The sequence below is a fragment of the Bos grunniens genome, chromosome 2, assembly GCF_055505025.1.
Source record: "Bos grunniens cultivar Pamir isolate PY7600 chromosome 2, Bosgru_T2T1.0, whole genome shotgun sequence".
NCBI classification, from domain to species: Eukaryota; Metazoa; Chordata; class Mammalia; order Artiodactyla; family Bovidae; genus Bos; species Bos grunniens.
In genome coordinates this window covers 74272850-74295845 of record NC_141166.1, presented here as the reverse complement: position 1 = coordinate 74295845, position 22996 = coordinate 74272850, and the positions used below count along the sequence as shown (strand labels likewise).

General features: G+C 45.1%; 1 protein-coding gene across 7 annotated transcripts in view; it reads left to right on the top strand.

The window, feature by feature from the left end:
• The first annotated feature begins 3176 nt into the window (after positions 1-3176).
• Positions 3177-22996, top strand: part of TMEM163 (transmembrane protein 163) — a 272668-nt gene continuing 252848 nt past the window's right edge. For 2 of the 7 annotated variants that reach the window (XR_015151607.1, XM_086367857.1), the window contains exons 1-2: positions 3189-4132; positions 9782-9901. Coding sequence is in view for 5 of the 7 variants with exons in the window: in XM_086367857.1 (XP_086223983.1) it covers positions 3937-4132; positions 9782-9901 (316 nt within the window). In the remaining 2 variants the exon portion in view is untranslated. Of the gene's footprint in view, positions 4133-5057; positions 6073-9368; positions 9499-9781; positions 9902-22996 lie in introns of those variants that run through there. The other 5 variants (XM_086367867.1, XM_086367845.1, XM_086367823.1 and 2 more) reach the window with 5 other exon arrangements.

Here is a 22996-nt window from a genome sequence, read left to right as displayed (position 1 = left end):
GTTCATGATCTGAGCCACAGTCTGGTCCTGGTCTTGTTTTTGCTGACCATATAGAGCTTCTCCATCTTTGGCTGCAAAGAATATAATCAATCTGATTTCTGTATTGACCATCTGGTGATGTTCATGTGTAGAGTTGTCTCTTGTGCTGTTGGAAGAGGGTGTTTGCTATGGCCAGTGCATTCTCTTCACAAAACTCTGTAGTTAGGTATTTATACCAATTTAAGTTTAAGAGCAGTAAGACAAGACTCTGGTATATTATTAACACGTTTTCTTTATTTTTGACATTTTGAGGTTAGAGCTAAATAAAAATATCTAGATACACATTTGGAATTACTGGGCCTGTGACAGTTACACATTTGACAGGTGCTGATGTATTGATTGTTGACTCACAAGCCATGAGTGGGACTGGTGTCATTGTCCTGATTTTTCAAAACAGTGAACAAAGTAGTCTTCCCTAGATTTATACAGTAGTTGCATTTACAGAAAATGCACTGTGTATTCAAGTGGTGCAAAAATATTTTGTTTATATGGAAAACAGAGTTGAAGTTCTAAAGTAATAGAAGCATATTTTAACTGCCCCAAATGTCCAATCTGACATATGAAGCCCATGCAGGACACAATCACTGCGCTGCAAAATCCTGGCCTGGCAGGACTTTCCGCAACCTCCTCCACCCTCCACTTAAATGCCACTTCCCTCTGCCCCTTGTTGTTAGACCCAATTAAAGCATCTGTAAATTTCCAAAATACCCCTAGGGGGCGGTACTGTTGTGGGCTGTAGTGCTAAAGTTTAACAGGAGACTTGCCATCTTTTTTTTTTTGAATTAACTTTTATGGGAGTATAGTTTATTTAAACAGGAGATTTGCCTTGATTTTTTCCTTTGTAAAATGAGGAGAGTAGTAGTTAAGGGATGGAAACAATTCAGGTAAAACACTTAGTGAGGTGCCTGGCACACAGTACATGCTCCAGGATGTAAGCTAATATTATCGCCCAGTCAGTCAGCAGAGATTGTTCCCCCAGGTAGATGTGGGTGAATGAAGATAGGAATCAGGCATGCACCACATCCCCTGCTTCCATCAGCAGTAAGTTATTAAACACTTACTGTCCGCAAAAAGGAGAGCCCGGGGAGAGCTGGAGTCAGAGAAATCTTTCTGGAGGAGACAAGAATGGCTTATTGAGCCAGGGCAGCTGCAACTTGAAGGAAATATATTTATTCCATGAATAATAAATAACTCCTGGATCCTTGCTTTGAGAGTGTGGTCTTCAGACCAGCAGCTTCAGCAGTGTCTGGGGGCTTGTGAGAAATCTTAGCCTGTACCCCAGACAGATTTAGAATCTGCATTTTAACAAGAATCTCGGGTGTTCAACTGCACATTACAGTTAGAGAACCATCTGAGGGACCAGAGGAAAGAACAAGGATACTTTATCCCTTGAGAGAACACAGATCTTGGGTGTGTTTGTGACAGAGGGAAGGAGGGAGAGGATGGAGGGGGTAGAGAGATGATGAGTGAGCAGGGGCCAGGTTAGCCAAGATTGTGGAGGGCAGTTAGTGAGACTCTCAAAGGTGGTCGTAGAGCAAGCCGTCTACAGCAGAATTTGTGTTATTCAAATAAAGATTCTCAGCCAGATCCCAGATCTACTGAATCAGAATCTCAAATAACAAGGAGTCAGCGTTTAAATAAATTGAAAAAAGAAAAAACTTCTCCAGAGGAGTTAAAAATGGGGAAGGAGTTTTAAAAAATAGCCACGTTTTCACCTACGGTATTAGAATTTCCTGCAGTAAAGTATTTTTGTTGGTAAACTCCCCAGGTGATTCTAATGTTTGCGAGCTATTGACAGGAATTAAATGGGAAAACCTAGAGAAAAGTCTGGGTGGGAGGAAGTAAGAGTTGTCTGCAAATACCTGAAGGCTGTCTACCTCAGAGTGAAAGTGAAAGTCACTCAGTCTATCCGACTCTTTGCGACCCCATGGAATATGCTATGCTATGCTAAGTCACTTCAGTCGTGTCCGACTCTGTGTGACCCCATAGACGGCAGCCCACCAGGCTCCCCCGTCCCTGGGATTCTCCAGGCAAGAACACTGGAGTGGGTAGCGTTTCCTTTCGCAAGCGGATCTTCCCAGCCAAGAATTGAACCTGGGTCTCCTGCATTACAGGCAGATTATTTACCAACTGAACTATCAGGGAAGCCCCAAATTGGAAGTCGCTCAGTCTCGCCGACTCTTTAGTCCTCGGAATTCTCTGGGCCGGAATACTGGAGTGGGTAGCCTTTCCCTTCTCCAGGGGATCTTCCCAACCCAGGGATCAAACCCAGGTCTCCCGCATTGCGGGCAGATTCTTTACCAACTGAGCCATCAGGGAAGCCCCTCAGAAGACAGAAGCAAGACCAGTGGGTAAAATTTATTTATTTTTGTGTGTGTGCTCAAATAATCATAGCGTTTTTCTTCCCCCTCCTCCTTTTCCTCCGTTCCTAGCAAGAAGGGGCCTTTGAAATGCCTTTGTCCACCTCTTAAAGTTTGTAGTTATTGCTTAAAAAAGGTAAAGTAAATTGGCCAAGGTCAACTCAGATATTCTCAATCAAACCCAACAGCAGCAACAAAATGAGACCCTCTTCCCAGTGCTAGTGATATTTCCACTGCACGACAAAGGTATTTTAATCCCACTCGGATTTCCATCGCAGGCAAAGCGAGAATGAGAAACTGGTTACTCTTCAAAAAACGGTGCCCTCCCCCACAGTAGGCAGGCTTTAAATGAGGAATTGGCATTTTAGAAGACTCATTAAATCTTAAGAATGATATACTTAGGAAGAGGAAATCTAGCTTTGTGAATCTGGATACGGATATTATATTCAAGCCGAATCTGATAAATGGCCGGTCCCCCTTGGCACCTCTCCGGGTTACACCACAGGGCGCGGGTCCCAGGGTGCACCCACCTCGTTGGTTCGCTGCGGAGACGAGCCGGACCGCGCGCCAGGGTCGAGCTCCGCGCGGTCAGAGAAGGGAGGAAGCGCCAAGGCAGCCAGAGGAGGACTTCCAGTAGGAGGGAGGCTTCCATCTGAAGCCTAAAGTATCAGCAAGACTTGGCTACTCAGAGAGGAAATAGCTGGTGGCGGACTGGCTGGATACATGGTCCAAGGGCAGTTTCAATGGTAGTAGTGGGGGGGCGGGGGGGGGGGCGGGGCGCAGTTAGGGTCCAAACTTCTATAGAACGCCCTGTGGTCCTAAGATACCCGGTCTCTTTAAGTTGGTGCTGGAGGGTAATCGACGCTCTAAGAAGAAGACCCAACATCGGTGGGGGTGGAGGCAGGTGAACCTCGTTCTCCCGAGATGGGCGATGAGGATGGCAGCCCAGGCAGGAGATCCTGCATAGTCTGTGAAGCCCGTGCAGCTCCAGAGGAGAAGGGTGCCACATTAGGGCGCTGACCGCTTTCCTAACCAAGCGCGGGCGCAGCCTTCTCGGACAGTAAAGGAAGCGGGTCCGAGGCGATCTCCTCTGGTCACCATCCCGCGGCACGAGTGGGGCGGGTCTCCCATCACACCCTCAGCAGGCCCTGCTCGGGTTTCTGCCGGTCCTGGCTTTCCCAGTAGTCCAGCCCACACCCCGAGCCTCCAGGCTTCAGGCCTGGCCGGATCCCTCCCTCCCCACCGGCCTCGGGGCGCGGGCTCCGGCGCCGGGGCCTCGGGGCGGGTCCCTGCCGCACGCACCTGCCCCCGGGGGCGGAGCGCGGCAGCTGCTGCTGGGCCCGAGTCTCTGCCACCGGCCACGCGAGTCGCGCGGCTCCCGCACACCCCCCCGCCCCCTGCCGCCGCCGCACTTCCACTCCGCGGCGCCCGCGCGGTCGGTCCGTCCCTCCGCCCGCTCCCAGCCGCGGCGCCTCGCACTTCTGACTCGAGTCCCCTCAGCGCTCGTCGTCGCCGCCCGGACCCGCCGCCCCGCGCCATGGAGACGGCCGCGGGCAGCGAGCGCCGCAGCACCCCGGGTCCCGCAGTCCCGCCGCCGCCCAGGGGCCACGCGCCCTTGGCCACCGCCTCCGGCCCGCTGAGCTCCCCGGCGCGCGAGCCGCCGCAGCCCGAGGAGGAGCGGCAGCTGCGTATCAGCGAGAGCGGCCAGTTCAGCGACGGGCTGGAGGACCGAGGTGAGCGCGCGCCGCCCCGGGCCCCTTCCCCTGGCCCGGCCCCTTTCCTCGGCCGGGCGGGCGCGACGAGGAGCCGCTGCTCGGGGCCCGCCTTTCCGCTGGCGGGTGGGGCCGGGCTCGGCGCCTCGGAGCGCGCTGGGGCGCGGAGCTCCGACTTCCCGCGAAAGCGTGGAGAGCTGAGGGCGGCAGCCCCACCTTCCGCGGCCGGCACCGCCCGAGTCGCGGCGCCTCCGCCGGAACCCGAGAACCCGACTGCCTCCTGGGAGACCCCGCCGGGGCCCTCACCCTCCTCTCGGCCAGCCTTGGCTCCTCCAGCGCCCACTGGAAAAGTTTGCTGGAGGCGTGTGTGTGTGATTTTTCCCCCCCATCTGCTTTCCGAGCCGAGCGCTCCCGGTTGACTGCGGGTCGCGCTCAGTTGGGAGGGTCCTGAGCTCGGAGCATGCTCCTTCCCAAGCCCGGTTCGGCTCCGTGGGTTAATCAGGGAGAACTTCCCTCTGCGGATTCAGCTTCGAGGGGCGACTGCCCCGGCGAAGGGGAGTCGGGTGACCTCCGACCCTCATTTACTAGGGACCCAGTTTATCGTGGGTCGCTGCCCCGCTGTCTGCCGATGGTACAGAGGACTGGGACACTTGGATTTGGACCACCAATCCTGGATGGATGCCGCTGGAACCTGGCGGTTCTCGGAGCGCGCATCCCAGCCTCTTCAAAATCCCTGGACGCTGGCAAACGTCCCTATCCCAGGAGGCCAAGCCCGTCCCTCCGACAGATAGCCGGTTACCCCTTTGAATTGCCCACATAAAACGCGAGAGACTGCCCTATTCATTCCTATGTCTATCTCCTCCTCCTACATCTCTCTTTTTTTCCCTCCCTAGTTTCCTTTCAGCCCGCTTCTTGGCCACGTCTGTACCTTTTTTGTTTCTTGCAGAATCGAATCCAAATCGGCCCCCTCAAAAAGACTCAATGGCTCTGCTAAAACCGGTTAGTGGCCGAAACTGGATTCTGACAGCCGGCCGTTCCGGGGGGAGCGGCTCGTCGCCACCTCCACCCCCTGTTCTTGGAAGCCTTATTTTGTTGGCTGTGGCGGATTTGTATATTTCAGTCTTAGCAGGTTTCTGTATATTCTTGGTATCTCCTGTACATTTTTATTCCGGTTTAGAGTTCGGAGGCACGATCTCGTTCCTCTGAGAAATTTTAAACTGTAGCATGTGAAAACCAGAATGACAAGGAAACGGCAATTCCCAGAGAATCGGCAGGGATGCTCGGGCGAGAACTGGAGCCACTCCGGTTGCAACGAGTTCCGCACCTATGTTGCAGTTTCTCCTCCTATTCTCACCTAACTCGATTATCATTTTCGAGCTGATGATGGGTGACATCACAAGCACCCAACAAAACCTATCATTTTTATTGTAGATCGTGTTAATTACCTTTCTCTCTGCAACTGATGTTGTAGGATTTAAAATCTTTGTATTGAAGAAAGACCGAACTCTGGGATGGGCTTATTTTTGTAGCATTGCAGGTCGTCTGTATCAAGCTGGCCTATTTCTCCCTATCTCACAAAAGGATAGGAGGGGAAAAACGTGCTAGGGCGAGTTAATATTTAGTGTCATTTTGTAGCTCGGGCTCAAGCATAAAAAGCCCTTCTGAATTCATTCTTAAGGTTATTTTTCACTGGTCAACTGAATTTCATTTTCCATTATGTTATTGCATGAAAGCATTCACTGTTCATAAACTGTCACTGTGTAAAAGCGCTGCGTGTCACACACTGCCAGTCTGTTAAGATGAGTCCTGTCCCCCAAAGAACCCGGCTCGGTGTGGCCTTGAAAGCTGAAAGTCAGTGTGACATTCTTCTGTTTGACCTGTTCCTGGCAGCCAAGAGTTAATGCTGAATGAGTCATTTCTATTAAATAAATCAGAAGCTTATCTAGGGAGGTTTCTTAAAATATTTTGTGTTTGTGTTATTTTTTCTTGTGGGGCTGCATCTTTTCAATATCGATTTTTTTGTATCCCTTGGGAATGGTTGGATTGTTACTACTGCTACATTTTTCCTAATAGTGAGAGGCCTTGGGGAGGAGGAGGCCTCAGCAGCTGCCTGCTATGTATCTCTACCTCATGCCTGGCTTGCTTGTCTTCTAAACCTAAATACCTACCTCTGGGTGTGTGGGAGGGCAGACACCTGGTTCTGTACCCATATTTGGCCTTCTCTTTTGCCATAAGTTCCTTCTGAGCTGTCAGGACCCTGTTAACAGTCTCAATCTAACTTTGATCAAAGGCTGGCTTATAAAAATCTAGTGTTTGGGAACTTTAAAGGTTTTTTTTCCTTCCCCCATAGAAGTGATGTGGGCTGGTTCCCAGAAACCTAGCTAGCTCATATTGTCAGTAACTGCAGTGCCATTTGGTTGAGTCTTGTAGTTCAGGGAGCAAGAGCTTTGTGGTCCAAGACTGACTAAAACAAACAAAACATAGGCCAAGTTTGTCTTAGGCATTTCCACACCCTCCCTTTCAGTGCCACTCTTCTCCCCACAAGTGTTTCCCATCATTCTGCCCCAAGGCTTAGGGCCCTAAGAGTGTTACCTGCTTCAGCATTTTCTACTGCCTTCCTATCTATCGAATATTCCCCTTCTTTCTGAGAATCCAAGCATGACCAGTTCTTAGGAGAAAGCAATGGGAACTAATTCATACTAGCATGGAAATGACTGATGGCGTCAACCTCCCTGTGTATATTTGCATCTCCCCAACCCTAGTATCAGTCCTTCATTAATACAACCCTTAAGCTTACTTATGCTTACCTTATACCAGGGTCCAAATTACAAATAGGTGAAATTTGAGTGAGATTAACAATTTGAATGTGGAGGCCAACTAAAGGCCTCTTCTAGGAACCAGTCTTGTGTGCATATGTGAGACCTGCCTTGGCTTCTGTAGGCTGCGCTACCTTTCTTCTACCTTTGAAACACAGCTTCCTGAAAATTTTAGAAATTCTCATCACATCTCTGGCTTGCACTAACACAGTGCAGCTAACGCTGCATGCAGCTAACACAGGTTGGATGGGGGAGGTAGAGGAACCTGTGTGCAGACAATTCATTTATAAGCTGGGTCTTCATAGATCATTATATCCCACTTCACTTTGAGGAGTGGAGAGTTATCCATTCTAGGTTTTAGCTCTCTTTTTAGGAAGGAAAACTAGTAGGAAGCAAGTGAAGGTTGAATAGGAATGGGAAAGTTTCTCCCTTGGACAGTCTCCATTACATTTCTCCAGTGTTTAAAGTTTGAAACATCTCATGGGGAAGCACATACAGGATCAGATCTGGGGAAGAACTACGAATCCTGCTGACCAGGTGCAATTCTGCACCACCCTAGCAGGACAGTGCAGCCCAGGTGAGCTGGCAGCCCACACTCCTCCAAGGGGAGTGCTGGCCCCCTCAGGGGTGAGGTGTGTTGATTGGCCGTGCAGTCAGCTCCAGTCACATTGTTGGAAACAGCTGGCTTTGGAAGGAAAAAATAAATGTCATGTGTTGGAATCAGAAACCCAGATCATGGTTGTTTCTCTTAGAAAATTAAATCTTCTAGAAGGAACCTTGTTTTTTCACCCCCAGTGGATAACCTCTTGAGATTGTTGCTGTCAAAGTACCCAGCAAATGAACTACTTACTTGAGTCAGTACTTAAATGTTACAGCTTCACTTCTCTTGAAAATCAATTGGCCAGGATGAAAGAAAGATTTCTGTGTCATTTGGGAAAAGAGAAATAAATTATAGGGAGTCAGTGGGACCTGCATAATATTTTCGGTTGTAGCTTAAACTGGAATCAAGGGTGATTGCAGTTGAAAATTAAAATGGGTATTTTTAGCAGCTAGGGAAATAGACAAAGGGACAAAAAGAAGTAGACCAAGGGACAGTTTGAAATCATTTGTACCCAGGGCATAATGTGATGAGAGGTGGTTTTTCTTTTTTCTGTCCAAGTGCATTTTTTAAAGGAAGGTTTGGTGAGATTTTTGCAGTGAGATGATGGAGTTTATACCTACTTTTTGCAAATTCATCTCCCTTTTGGTTGTAAATGTGTCTGCAGCTTTGAATGACTAAAAAATCCGGCTGTACACTGGACTCACTAAGCAGGCTTCATGACTTTTCCCCGTTGCTCAGGACTTGTGGTCTGAGTAGTTAATGGGACTGGGAAACTTTGACAGGGTCCTTGTTATATTTCGAACATGATGCAGTTTTCAGTAACCCAGTGTTTAATGTCGTACCCAGTCAGTCTAGTGGGAAGATGCCTTTTTACACAATGTGTAAGTGTGATTTGTTGCATGCTGTGTAGTATTTTACACATGGGTGCTTAAACCCTGACTACCAGTTTCTTCATCATTTGGAGCAATTGTGATAAGGCTGTTCCACCTCTACAAATTATATAACGGGTTGTTTGGCTAGAGACGGTGTCCTGTTTATGTGGAATGTGTGCTTAGTCACTCAGTTGTGTCCGACTCTTTGCGACCCCATGGAGTGTAGCCCGCCAGGCTCCTCTGTCCATGGGGATTCTCCAGGCAAGAATACTAGAATGGGTTGCCATGCCCTCCTCCAGGAGATCTTACCAACCCAAGGATTTATAGAGCCCAGGCCTCCCATATTGCAGGCAGATTCTTTACCATCTGAACCACCAGTGGGATGCTGGGCTGAGAATTTGGTTCTCCATGCAACTAAGAGATGCCGTATATGATCTCTTTTCAAAGGAGAAGAAAAAATGTCCAACAAGATCATACTGATGTTTTATTCTTTGACTCAAGGCTGTTGAAACTTGGGCATTGTCTCAGAGGCATCCTGAATTTCTGTTGTTGAGGACTCAGTGTCAAAAGCAGAGGAGATGAAACCAAACCTTTATTGTATGTGGCACGCCTGGGAAGTGACCCCTAGTTTTAGCAGGTTTACCCCACTTAATAGTCTGAGAATTTTTTGACATAAGCTTGATACAAAGGAATAGATGCTATAGAGCAGAAAGAGGAGAGAAGAAAACGTGGCGTGTAATTTAGGTCAGGTGGTTGTTGGTTGTGGTTAAAGAGAAATGGTCCTGTTAATTGATGAGGGGAGCCACGAAGGTATTTGTATTCCATGACTCATTGCTGTGGGCAAAACCTGGTCCCCCAGTACAGGGCCAGGATGGTGGATTAACGCAAATTGGTGCTGCAGTTGAGGAGCCCAAAAGCCCAACCAGATGTGGGCTATTCATGCTGTTTCCTTAACGAAAGGCTTCGTTAGAAGGAGCTGCACCTGCTTGAGTCAGTGAGCCAAGGGAGTTAATACAGGGGCAGGGGCATGGCTGGGGTCGTTCGGCCTCAGGTCAGAGGTTGGTGGGCTGGCAGACTCCTTTATAAAGAAGACAGCTGGTATTTCCCTGTGGGAACGCTTGAGCCAGTGATCTTTCAAGAGATGCCCCAAAGCTTGATTTCCATGCCACTCTCCTAAAACACCTCTTGGATAACTGAATCACTTTGCTGCACACTGAAACTAGCACAATATTATGAATCAATTATATTTCAATTAACACCCTCCCCCCCATCTTGGCCCGCAGGCTGCTGGTTTATAATCCTTGGATAAGAACATATAGCTCTAGTTGTGGGTTTCTTAATAAGGAAATGCCTAACTTCCTTTTCTCCTTGTATTTGTCAGGCTTACTAGAAAGCAGCACTCGGCTAAAACCTCATGAAGCCCAGAACTACAGAAAGAAGGCATTGTGGGTCTCCTGGTTCTCCATTATCGTCACACTGGCCCTGGCGGTGGCTGCCTTTAGTGAGTATTCAGAGTCTTGCTGATCGATGTATTTTACGGGTGTTGCCGGTTTTATTCTCTGACTCCTATGGGATGCACTTTTGCTTTTAGTTGACTATTATTGATGAGTAAATATTTTTTCGATGGTTACATAGTCAGATGCTTATAAATTAGTAAAATGGCTTCTCTCCTCTGCAGAGGCAAGAGGTAGTTAAGAAGAAGACTGGGAGTCTAGGCTCTCATCAGTATGCGGGTTTGTGGCAGTCAATTCTGGCTGCCAGCTGAAATAGTGAAAATAGTCTCTTGGTGGATGCCTTCAGCCTGGGCTGACATGTGACAAATATATATCCTTGAGACTGGTATTTTGAACCTCATGCTACCAGATGAGTGTAATATTGTAGTACGACCTCTCCTCCCCACCCCCACCCCTGAATTATATTTGCCTGAGGTTTAGAATAAAATCATCTGAACATTTTAATGAAACAAAAATGGGAGGATCCCCTTGCAAGTTTTCAGTGGCCTTGGAAACAAAAATATTTATCATAATCGAGAAGAACTAAGAAAACTGAATGCTTTTTGCCTATGGATAATCCAGTTTCCCTGTTAGGAAGCCCATGACATGCATTTTCTCCACTAACATTTGCAGCCTATAGAAATGTGCATGTGCTGTTTATTCTTATTAATGTGCAGTGATTCATAAGCTTAAGCAGTGACATTTAGCTTCAGCTCAACCTTGGTGGAATCCACAGTGTTTTTTTCTTTTTAATGCTAGGAAAAAGAATGTATTATATGCATTTTGTGATTAATTTATGGCCTTAACAGATTTATATTCTAAGTAATGAGTATCATACAAGGTGTCTCATGTAACAACCGCAGAGTAGGAGAAGGAAGGGCTGTGTCTGCTGGAATATACTACCCAGTGTGTTTTTAAAATTCCATTCTGCACAGTTAGAGCTGCTGCTGGAATTGGTGTTGGCTCCCATGGGGGATATTAGAATTTGACCAAGTGTTCCCTGCAAAACTCAGTGTATATTCCTTTAAGCAATATCTATTTGGAAACACTGTACCACATCTTGGCTTTTTTTTTTTTTTTGCCACATATTTAGCAGCCAAGGATAATTTCAGGGTAGAAGCATTTACCAATGAGCCAGAAATCTGATCAAGGGGAATTCTGATCCCTGAAAATAGCTACTCCTTCCTTTTTTATAAAAATGCTGAAACAAGAGTAATAGCCCTATTGACATCCCTGGAGGATAATTTGGTTGCAGTGGCTGGTGGTGGGCTCCAAATCTGACCCTGTAATTTACATATGTAAAGAAAGAGGAATGGCAGGAAGGGAGATGATATACCAACAGAATAATAGTTACTCTGACTGATAGAGCTGTTATGACTTTATAATATGATTATTTGAATGAGGACCTGAATGTGGAGAAATATTGAGCAAGTCTTTCCTTTGGGAGAAGAATCCAAATTAAGCACATTTGATGTGCTTAATCAGAATAAGAAAAAAATTAGGAAATTTTGGGTTTGCATATTATGCTTGTTCAGTTGGGTTATCTTAAAAATTTTGTTCCATTTCTTATAATAGGAAAAGACTGTTGCATAATGCATATGGAATTATAATATTGCTTTATGAAAAGGATTCTGTTTCTCTTTAAAATGATTTTACCCTCTTTTTATAGCAAGTAGTTTAACTCTTGTAACTTCTTGCCTATAAAATGTTGACCTTGGGGTATACATGGCATCATGATTTTTGTTGCTTTCTGTGGTACATTAATTTGTTCCCAAGTTGCTTTCAACTTGTTCTGGTACAGTTAAACCAAAAAATGTAAAAGTTAAACTATATATTTTCTCATTTTAACTAGAGTAACTTTAATGTGTGTGCACATGTGTGTGTTTTATATTTTAGACCCTCGAGGTGGTCTGTGGCTGCATTGTTAGGGTTGTTGGTTTTATTTAGTTTCCAAAATCTATTTGTACTATGAAATATTAAAAGCTTTTAAAACATCACTTGCATGTTGATAGACTTTTGCTCAATCCTTTTCACAGTTTTGAAGGGGAAGAAAGTCAATAGAGATTAAGCAATATAAGCTTACTTTTGAAATTGTTTAAATTAGTATTTAAAGGAAAATGGTATGTTTCAGAAAGCACAGTAAATGTATTTTTAAAAAAGACTCAGAAGGAGCCCCCAGTATTCTCTAAGGAGGTGGTTGACAGAGAGATGGGATAAATGGAATAGGCTGGCTTGGTGAACAGCTGTTATATCCAATGAAATGGTCAGGTTGAACCAGTTAACATTTTAAAGAGAATTGCTATGGAATGCAGTGCTGTGAGATGGCAGAGAAGTGTGGAGTGTGTGCCGCATGTGCATCTGTGTGTGGTGTGTGTGTTGCCAGGAGGTGATAGTCATGGTGAAGAGAAGACGGTATTTATTGTCATGTCTTCTTGCTACTACTGGATGGTAAACTCTTTGGGACAGGATGAACATCCATTTTTACTTGGAAATCAGTACTTGAGATTGTTGAATGAATGAACTGAGAAACAGTTTCTAAAAAGTAATTTTTTTTTTAAGTTGGGGGAAGCAAAAGATTTCTTAGAAATAAATTTCATCTAAAGATTTGTTTAGATACCAGATTTAGGTCTTATTTATTTTATAAACAATTGAAATCTATTTAAGACAATTGGATAATCCTATGGCCATTCTCTTACTAAGGACCTTTCTTGGAGCACTATGGCTGGTTCAGTTAGAAACCCATCTTTATCTCCTCACCTGCCATTTCCTCTTTAATTGTACATGCTGATTTTTAGCTGAGCATCCTCTGGAGAAATGCTGTTGTCTCTTTTGTGTTTGGAAATGAGGCTGAGGGATATATGTAAGTTTTGGGGATACCTCTTTTTTCAGGACTGGAAAGATTCATATTTTTACATAGTGTGTACATTTGCAAATAAAGACTAGTATCCTTCACTTCCTACCAGCTTCCAAGTAATCAGGTACGCTTTATTTTCACAAATTAGTAGTTTCTAAAAGACCTAATGATAAAAATAGCTTTGTTTAGTATTACTGAGTGATCGGTGATAAGTCACTTACACATGTAAGTATGGACGACATACAGGATGTCTAACATACAATGGATGATGTACATGGATGTCTGGTATAATCTGAAAAATTAGGTGAGTTTTCAAAGTTTGTGACTTGAAAGTATTTTGAGAGGAATATGTGCTTTGAAAGGGAGATGAACTATTTTTGGGAATCCTTGGTAATGTAGTGATTTTTGGACCTGCTCAAATGCTGATATAAAACCAGATGGTAATACATCTTGAATATTTCAGAAAGAGTTTTAGTTTGGCTTTAAAATTACTTCTGTTTATAATCGGTAGGCAGCATGGAAAATGGCAATCCTGTTATGAACAAACCTTAAAAAATCTGGTCTAATAATGAGGTTAGAAAGAGAACAGAAGTTCTTTTCACAATTCAGGGTTTTGACATCATTGATGTCTTTGTTAGAATGATTTAGGAAAGTGCATTCTGACTCTGAGGTTTGAATGAGTGTGAGTTAATTTTTAGGCACTCAATACATGTTCTGTGGGAAGTGAAGATATATTTGAAACATTCTCAGGGGAACACCTTTCCTAAGACACACAGTTCCACTTTGAAAAAAAATTCAAACCAAGATCTTCTCAGAAAAAGTTCTCTCAAAAATTTTGTGAATCAGTAGATTTAAGAATTGGAAAATTTTCTGAAAGGAGTGATTTTTATACTTGGGGGTTTTAAAATCATGTATCTGATTGTTGTATAAACTCTTAACCCTTAAAATGGTAGAATAAGTGTACTTTTTATTTTTAGTTTGTGAGTCCAAGAGTTGAGCAGAGAAGGCAATGGCACCCCCACTCCAGTACTCTTGCCTGGACAATCCCATGGACGGAGGAGCCTGGTGGGCTGCAGTCCATGGGGTCTCTAAGATCCAAAATGACTGAGCGACTTCACTTTCACTTTTCACTTTCACGCACTGGAGAAGGAAATGGCAACCCACTCCAGTGTTCTTGCCTGGAGAATCCCAGGGACAGGGGAGCCTGGTGGGCTGCCATCTATGGAGTCGCACAGAGTCGGACACGACTGAAGCGACTTAGCAGCAGCAGCAGCCAAGAGTTGAGAGATAGATAAAATGAAATTATAGGTTCTTTTATAAACTCAGCAAAATATGTCTGGGAATTTATTATGGTATCTCTCAACTGACACATGTGTGAGGTGGGAAAGGCAAAAGACTCTCCAGTGGCCCTCTGGTACCCTGAGAGAGACATCTAAAGAGTTACAGTGGCCTAAAATGTGTGGCCTGACCTGGCCTTTGCCCCCCACCTTGCTCAGACATCCCAACTTCCCAGGACTGGAGCTGGCATCTTTCAGCAAAACTCATCTTCTGGTAGACCTTCATGCGGCTGAATCTTTTGAGGGCCTTACCAGCCATAAGGACTCATTTCCCAGAGTAGTTTTATTCGTTCTTCGGTGTATGCCAGTTTTCCCCTTTGTGTCCCTCCTGCTTTAGGTCAGGATGCCTGTGAGACCCTCACTGCTCCTGCGGGTGAGCCTAAGACCCAGCCCCTGCACCATTTCCCTAAAGACTTAGGGGGCTTCCATTCTGCTCCTAGAACGATCCTTCCTGTTGTTCGCTGTTCTTGCTTCTTTTTCTTGATGAAAGAAGTACGTGCACATTATGAAAGTTCATGAGGCCAGAAGTACACAGTGCCAATCTCTTTCCCACCCTCCACTTTCTCTCAGTTTCCACTCACCAATGACAAGTCTGTTGCCAGGGTCTTGTATTTCCTTCTAGACATTCTCTGGGCATGGGAAGCGCAGGTGTGGTCCCCGTGTGTACAATCCCCCATTGCTACTTAGGTTAGATATGGGGTCTTATTCTTGCTGATCTTTCAAGGAGCCCGGCCTCTTCCCAAGCTGCTGTTTCCCCAGGGTAGTGTGGTGGGGAGTTTTCCAGAACAACTTCCCAACCACTGCCGGTCTGGGCTGCTGAGCTGAGCGGGGAGGATGTGGGCAGGAAGTTTGTGAGCCACATCCTGGGCGTGTTTAGGGGGATAACTTGCTCCCCGGGAGTGTGCAGGGTAAATGATAACCAGAGATGCTGATTCTGAGAGGTGGAAACCAGGAGGGAGGAACAGCTGAAATGCGGTTTGGGCACCTCATGTTGACAACACCCCCTGCCTCTGGGTCCTTCCTTCCTGCTTTCGTGTCCTTGTGGGTCGTGGACTCAAAGGTTGATGCCTCATCTCCCCACCCCAAGAATGCCGGCTCACAGATGATGCCGGCTCACCGGTGCTTAGTATCTTAGTCCCGCCCCTTTGCTCACCTAGAGGCCCCTTCTGATCTTGCCCCTCCTCCCTGGCTGAACTCGGCTTCTCCCATCCCCCCAGCCAAGCTTGCTCACAAATGCTTCTTGCAGTTCCCCAGATGCTGCATCCTGCTCTTCGCCCCCACATCCATGCACCTGCTGTGCCCTTGGCGTCAGAGGCCCCGTGTTCCTGCCCCTATGCTTTGTTTTCTAGCCAAATTTTACTTATCCCTCAAAATTGAGATGAAAGAGCCCCTAGTCCCGGAAGCCTCCTCTGACCCTCCATTTCCTGATGAAATGCGTTTTGTGAATATAGCCAATATTTTATAATAACTATAAATGGAGGAAATATAATTCTTAAAAATTGTGAAACACTATGTTGTATACCTGAAATGTACATAAGTAAGTAAACTATACCTCATTAAGAAATGATTTGAAAAATGGAAAGAAAAAAAAATGCCCTTGGTTTCCACAGCCTTGTGGGCACCAGGCAGTGTATCAGGAATGTGATACACGATACTTAAATCATCGTGTTGTCACCCTGTGAACAAAGGCAGGGCCCCGTCTTCTCCGGTCTACCTTCTCAGCCCCTAACACAGTTGGCGCTCAGATACTGGTTCAGTTAGTTCAGTTCAGTCTCTCAGTTGTGTCTGACTCTTTGGGACCCCATGGACTGCAGCTTGCCAGGCTTCTCTGTCCATCACCAACTCCCAGAGCTTGCTCAGACTCATGTCCGTGCCATCCAACCATCTCGTCCTCTGTCATCCCCTTCTCCACCTGCCTTCAATCTTTCCCAACATCAGGGTCTTTTCCAGTAATTCAGTTCTTTGCATCAGGTGGCCAAATATTGGAGTTTCAGCTTCAGCACCAGTCCTTCCAGCGGATATACAGGATTAATTTGCTTTAGGATTGACTGGTTTGATCTTCTTGCAGTTGAAGGGACTCTCAAGAGTCTTCTCCAACACCACAGTTCAAAAGCATCAATTCTTTGGCGCTCAGCTTTCTTTATAGTCCAACTCTCACATCCATACATCACTACTGGAAAAACCATAGCTTTGACAATATGGACCTTTGCTGGCAAAGTAATGTCTCTGCTTTTTAATATGCTGTCTAGGTTGGTCATAGTTTTTCTTCCAAGGAGCAAGTGTCTTTTAATTTCATGGATGCAGTCACCATCTGCAGTGATTTTGGAGCCCAAGAAAATAAAGTCTGATACTGTTTCCACTGTTTCCCCATCTATTTGCCATGAAGTGATGGGTCTGGGTGCCATGATCTTCGTTTTTTGAATGTTGAGTTTTAAGCCAGCTTTTTCACTCTCCTCTTTCACTTTTATCAAGAGGCTCTTGAGTTCCTCTTCGCTTTCTGCTATCTTAAGGGTGGTGTTATCTGCTTATCTGAGGTTATTGATATTTCTCCCAGCAATCTTAATTCTAGCTTGTGCTTCATCCAGCCTGACGTTTCTCATGATGTCCTCTGCATATAAGTTAAATAAGCAGGGTGACAGCATACAGCCTTGATGTGTTCCTTTCCCAATTTGGAACCAGTCTGTTGTTCCATGTCTGGTTCTAACTGTTGCTTCTGATACTGGTATTTCAGATACTGGTTGGACTGGAGTAGCTTTTAACATCTCCCTGCTGAGGCCACTGTGGCTGCAGCAGGTTGAGGATGTATGTTTGTAGGTGAAAATCTCAGAAAAAGGAACAGCAGATTTTTCAAGTGAATGGAAACAAGCGGGAAAGCCAGTGGGGATGGGGGATGCGGGGCCCTTGTCTCTCCCTCCCCCCAAACCCCTCCCTCCCCTCTCCCTCTGCCCATCTTGGGCCGACAGATCCAGGGTTCTATTGACCCCCGACTCACTCATGGCTGTTAGGAGAGTGCATCTTCCCAGTCCCCAGGCTTACAACGAGCTGTTGTTTCCAGCCCACAGTGGAGGAGGGGTCCTCGCAGCTGCCTGCTTGTTCTGCTTCCCTTCTCCCTGCATTCTGCACACAGCCTTTAATTAAAATGTGGCCAGGGTGTATTAGCACAGAGGTGTCCTTGTCACACAGCCCCGGCGCTGACTCAGGGAATCTGGGCAGTGAGCCCTCTGGACTCATCTTATTAGGCTGGGTGGGTCCTTGCCCCCTCCTTGCTTGTGTCTGGGCTCTGCTAACATGCCTTCCAGAGTCCTGTGGGAAACTCCTGAGGGCTTTTCCTGTTGCCTCTCAGGCTCTTTCCAGGCACAGTTGTTAGCTGGTGGGACAAGAATAGGTTTTCTGGTCTGCTTGTGCTTAGGGACTGTGATCTGGTCCTCTGGGGATTTCCCCTTGAAGGTGAAGTTTCTGGCAGGGTCCTTGACAAGAGGTTATTTCCTGGTGCCCGGTCGTGAGGGCTGAAGATGAGGTTGAAGGAAACGGAGAGGACCGTCCTTTTCCCGGTAAAGGAAGCTGTTTCTCACTTTCTACTGTTTCCTCCTGCGCGTCTTTCCAGGGTGTGGCTGTGTCCATCCAGTCCTTAGCAAGTGCCTGTTGCCTGTCTGGTGTTCTGGGTACCACAGAGGACACTAGGACCTGGGACAGCCTCTTATTCCCTTGAAAAGCTTGGGTCTAATGGGGAGGGGAGTCTGTGGATGTCGGAGCAAATGATAGGGCAGTGGGGTAGGGCAGATAACCTTTTAGACACATAGGATGCTCAAGAAAAGATATCATTGGTCTGTTAGAGAAAGGACAGTCTGCAGCCTCCCCAAGAATGAATTAAAGGAAAATCAGAGCTATTAATGTAGAAACTAAGGCCATCCCGAGGCCGGAGTGCAGGAAGACTTAGGAGGGGCTTTGGAAACAGATTTTGGAATAAAGTAAATGCACTAGAGGATTTTACCTTCAGTGAAGAGATGGACCAGAATAAACCAACCCATCAACCCAGGAAGACCACTCAACTCTGTGTGTGGGGAGGCTTCTACTAGAATTTATAACCATGGGGAATGACCTTGTGCTCATTTGTTTTTGGAATTTTCATAGGTTGCTTTCCTAAGAAATAGACTCTGACTCTGAGATTCACTGCAGGAGGTTTATTAGGAATGGGGGCTGGGAGAGGCTCTCAGGAGTAATTTCTTCTTTTTTTTTTTATACACTTATTTTTTTTTTAATTTAATATATTGTTATACAGTAGATATAGCAGCTGATAAAAATTATACACAGGTAAGATGGGTGCATAATACACAATAATAGATATCAACTAAATATTTTATAAGATAATTTAAATGCTCAATAACTGATTATTAAAATGCCTGTTGGAGTTTACAAAAAGCAGCTTCTAGAAAATTATATTTATAGCATAGCATTCAAACACTTTTATTTTTTTATTTTTTTTATTTTTTAAATTTTATTTTATTTTTAAACTTTACATAATTGTATTAGTTTTGCCAAACATCAAAATGAATCCGCCACAGGTATACCCGTGCTCCCCATCCTGAACCCTCCTCCCTCCTGCCTCTCCATACCCTCCCTCTGGGTCGTCCCAGTGCACCAGCCCCAAGCATCCAGTATCGTGCATCGAATCTGGACTGGCGACTCGTTTCATACATGATATTATACATGTTTCAATGCCATTCTCCCAAATCTCCCCACCCTCTCCCTCTCCCTCTCCCACAGAGTCCATAAGACTGGTCTATACATCAGTGTCTCTTTTGCTGTCTTGTACACAGGGTTATTGTTACCATCTTTCTAAATTCCATATATATGTGTTAGTATACTGTATTGGTGTTTTTCTTTCTGGCTTACTTCACTCTGTATAATAGGTTCCAGTTTCATCCACCTCATTAGAACTGATTCAAATGTATAATTTCTGAAAAGAAGCAAGGGAAGCAGGATTGGGCAGGGGGAGAAGTTGAACGACAGTGCTGTTACCTCAGAGACTTGTCCCATAGGGACTTGGAGCCAGGATGGCCATTCAGAATTGTCTTATTGAAGCAAGGTTGCCAGACCCGTCATTGGTATGGGCTGCCCCATGGAGAAGTGTGACCTTGGGAGAGGCAGCTTCCTTCAGTAGAGGGCGGATATAGGAGAGGGATGAGCTGTGAGCCATTGGCAGCCCTCATTCCTGGCAGCTGAAGGAATGAATGGGGAGTCCCTGAGGGAGAATCCAGGGGGTACACCATGGCGTCCTATATAGGTGCTCATCCTGCCCGGGTATCCTAGGAACCCTCAAGCTGAGATACTGACATGGATATGGTTCTATGTTGCAAATACCCCTGGAATGCCTGAAAGAAGCAAGTGTAGAACCTCCACCAAGTCCCAGTAGCCTCATATGGATGACACGCCACCAATGCTGAGCTCATAATCCAACATTAGGAAGCTCCTGAGAAAGGATCTTAACTAGATGACTAAGTCATATAGCAGCATGATTAGAACTCGATGAGAAGAGGCTCTGATAGAATCTGTAAATGCATATATTTAATGAATAGACAATAAAAAAAGGAATCAAACACGTGAAGGGCACTGAAAAGAGCAACTGGGAAACAAACAAATATATGTTTTTGCTGCTTTTATGGAAGCCATAACATGAACGTAGTTTTGTTTTTTGCTGCACCGCACAGCATGAAGAATCTTAAGTCCCTGACCAGGGATCAAACCTGTGCCCCCTGCATTGAGAGCACAGAGTCGTAACCATTGGACCACCAAAGGAAGTCCCATGTGGGTGTGGTCTTTAAAGTTAAGAACTGTAGCAGCAATCCACCACCCCCGCCCTGCCCCCGCAACTCTCTCTCCTCTCTGTTTCCTCCTCATCTCCATGCTGGCAATCACTTTGCCTCTCTAGCTGATTCTTGCATTTTCTTATACCTTTAAAAATAACAGGCTTCTAATGCTAGTTCTTGAATTTTTGTTGTTAAGATGTTACTTGTTGACTTCCCAGCAGGGAAGAAGATAATTTACTCTCTACTCTCCTCCTGGCCCCACACAGACATGCTGACTTTGAATTCCCATCCTTGCATAATAGTTATGGTTTGCATTATTATGACTACATAAATCTTGCTCACTGAGCTATATGGCAAAGAATGATTACCTCTTTCCTGCACCATTTTTTATTTTCTCTGGTTTTAGTATTTAATATGTAAGTTCTGTTTGTTCCTATGTTTACTTTTCTCTGCATCTCTTTATTTTTTTAAAATTATTTATTTATCTCGTTGCTGCTCTTGGGCTTTCTCTAGTTGTGGCAAGAGGGGCGACTCTAGTTGTCACGGGCTTCTCACTGCAGTGGCTTCTCTTGTTGCAGAGAACGGGCTCTAGGACATGCGGGTTTCAGTAGCTGCAGCACACGGGCTTAATTGCCCCACGGCATGTGGAATCTTCCCTAACCAGGGACTGAACCCGTGTCCCCTGCACTGGCAGGCAGATTCTCAACCACAGGACCACCAGGGAAGTCCTTCTGCATCTCTTTCTTATTAAATTCTAATTCAGCATTTTTATTTCAACCTCAGCTTCTTTGTAATATTTTCAGATGCGTCAATAATTCTGTCAGCGTTTTCTTTAAGAAATCTCTTTCAGGGCTGTTTGACATTTGTTAATCTGTTTGGTTGCTCTTTCTATTTGATGGGCATCCTAACATCCTGCATCCTAGCATCACCCTTCACCACGGATTTGGGCATTCCCTGTATTTCTCCTCTGTTGAGTCCACTGTTTCCTGGATGCCATGTTTTTCTCTTCTTTGGTTGACATGCTTATCTTCTCTTAGCTCCCCTAGGAAGGAGCACATGGGAACGGAAGCTTTTCAAGCCTAAAATGTCATTAATATATCCTGACACTTGACTGATGGCTTAATAGAAAATTCTCAGTACAAATAATGTTCCTTAAGAGTTTTGAAGCTCTTATTTCTAGGGTTAGTATTTAAGTCCGAAACCTTTCTAAATCATAATCCTATGTATGAGACTTGCTGTGGTAGGGTCTTTTTCATGAATGTATGCCCCTCCTTTCTATTTTTTTTTCCATTCATCTTTTTCTGTCTCTTTGCTCTACATTCTGGGAAATCTCCTCCACTTTATACTCCTGTGTTTCTATTGAGCTTTTCATTCTTACTGTCAAGTTTATTTTTAATTGCCTGAGTGTGCCTTTTAAAAAATCATCCAACTCTTGTGTTACTGATCTTTTTCATAGACCTTTTCTTATCTTTTTGGGAAAATATTAATGACATTAAAAAAGATCTTTTTCTGATTTTGTATTGTCTTTCTCTGAGGTGCTATTTTCCCATTTTCCTTGGGTTTATTGTTTTTGTGAGGAGTCCTGTGAGTGGTGATCCTTGATAGGTCTGCTCATATTAAGAGTGGGTGTTAAAAAAGAGTAGACGTGTACCCTATGTTCATAGCAGCACTATTTATGATAGCCATCCCTCCCAAAAAACCCCAAAAATACAATAGTCAAGACATGGAAACAACCTAAATGTCTATCAATAATGAACGGATCCATGGAATACTACTCAGCCATGACAAAGAATGAAATAATGCCACTGGCAGCAACATGGTGGACCTAGAGATTATCATTCTAAGTGAAGTTAGGCAAATGCCATGTGCTATCATGTATATGTAGAATCTAAACTATGACACAAATTAACTTACATATGAGACAGACTCACAAACATGGGGAACAGACTTGTGGTGGCCAATGGGAGGGGCATGGGGGAGGATGGATTGGGAGTTGGGGACTAGCAGGTTGAAACTATTATACCAGGAATGGATAAACAACAAGGTCCTACTCTAAGGCACAGGGAACTAATTTCAGTATCCTGTGATAAACCATAATGAAAAAATAAAAAGGCAAAAATAGTGGATGTTTAAAAGCTGACTGGAGTTGTGAATATGTGGGTGGGTGGACTTTGTGGTGGACTGTTTTGTTGGGTGGATCCCAGTTTAATTAATGCTTCCTGGTCCTTCCTTCTGGGCTTCCCAGGTTGCCCAGAGAAGGGCTTTCTGATGTGGGGGGTAGATGGCTGCTGCTTGAATTGTGTGTATTGAGTTGAGGTGGAAGATTGAGATCTCATCATTCTATTTGGGATTCTTCATTTGGTCTGCTGGGTAAGAGTTCAGTTTGGTTTTCCCACCTTTATCTGAGTCTGTGAGTGAGTGAGTGAGTGAAGTCGCTCAGTCGTGTCCGACTCTTTGTGACTCTGTGGACTGTAGCCTACCAGGCATCTCCGTCCGTGGGATTCTCCAGACAAGAATACTGGAGTGGGTTATCATTTCCTCCTCCAAGGGATCTTCCCAACCCAGGGATCGAACCTGGATCTCCCACATTGGAGGCAGACGCTTTAACCTCTGAGACACAGGGAAGCTGGGTCTGGTGTTCCTCAAATAAGAAACTGTTGTACCTTCTTCAGAGAATAGATCTCTAATGTCTGACAGGAGTTGGGGAGGGAACCTGGAAAGGACTTTTAAAATAGACTTTGAACCAGTCATTCTGTTTTCAGTCTTCTCTTTGTTACACTGTGCTACCAATTCTTTTTTTTCTTCAGTGCCCTGAATGTAAATTGACCTGCCTTTTTGCTTTCACACTGCTGTCTTAGGAGTTTGCTTTCTGGAGTCTGTTAAATCAATTACTAGTTGCCCATATGTTTTCTGGCATCTAAAAATTGTTTTTGTTGCTTCTTCCATTTTCTTTTTCTAATGGGTTTGTCTTTTTTTTTTTTTTTAATCTTTCTACTCTTAGTTTAAAATTTTTTAGGGGAAGCAAAGGGGCTTCCCTAGTGGCTCAGATGGTAAAGAATCTGCCTTTAGTGCAGGAGACCCAGGTTCAATCCTTGGGTTGGAAGA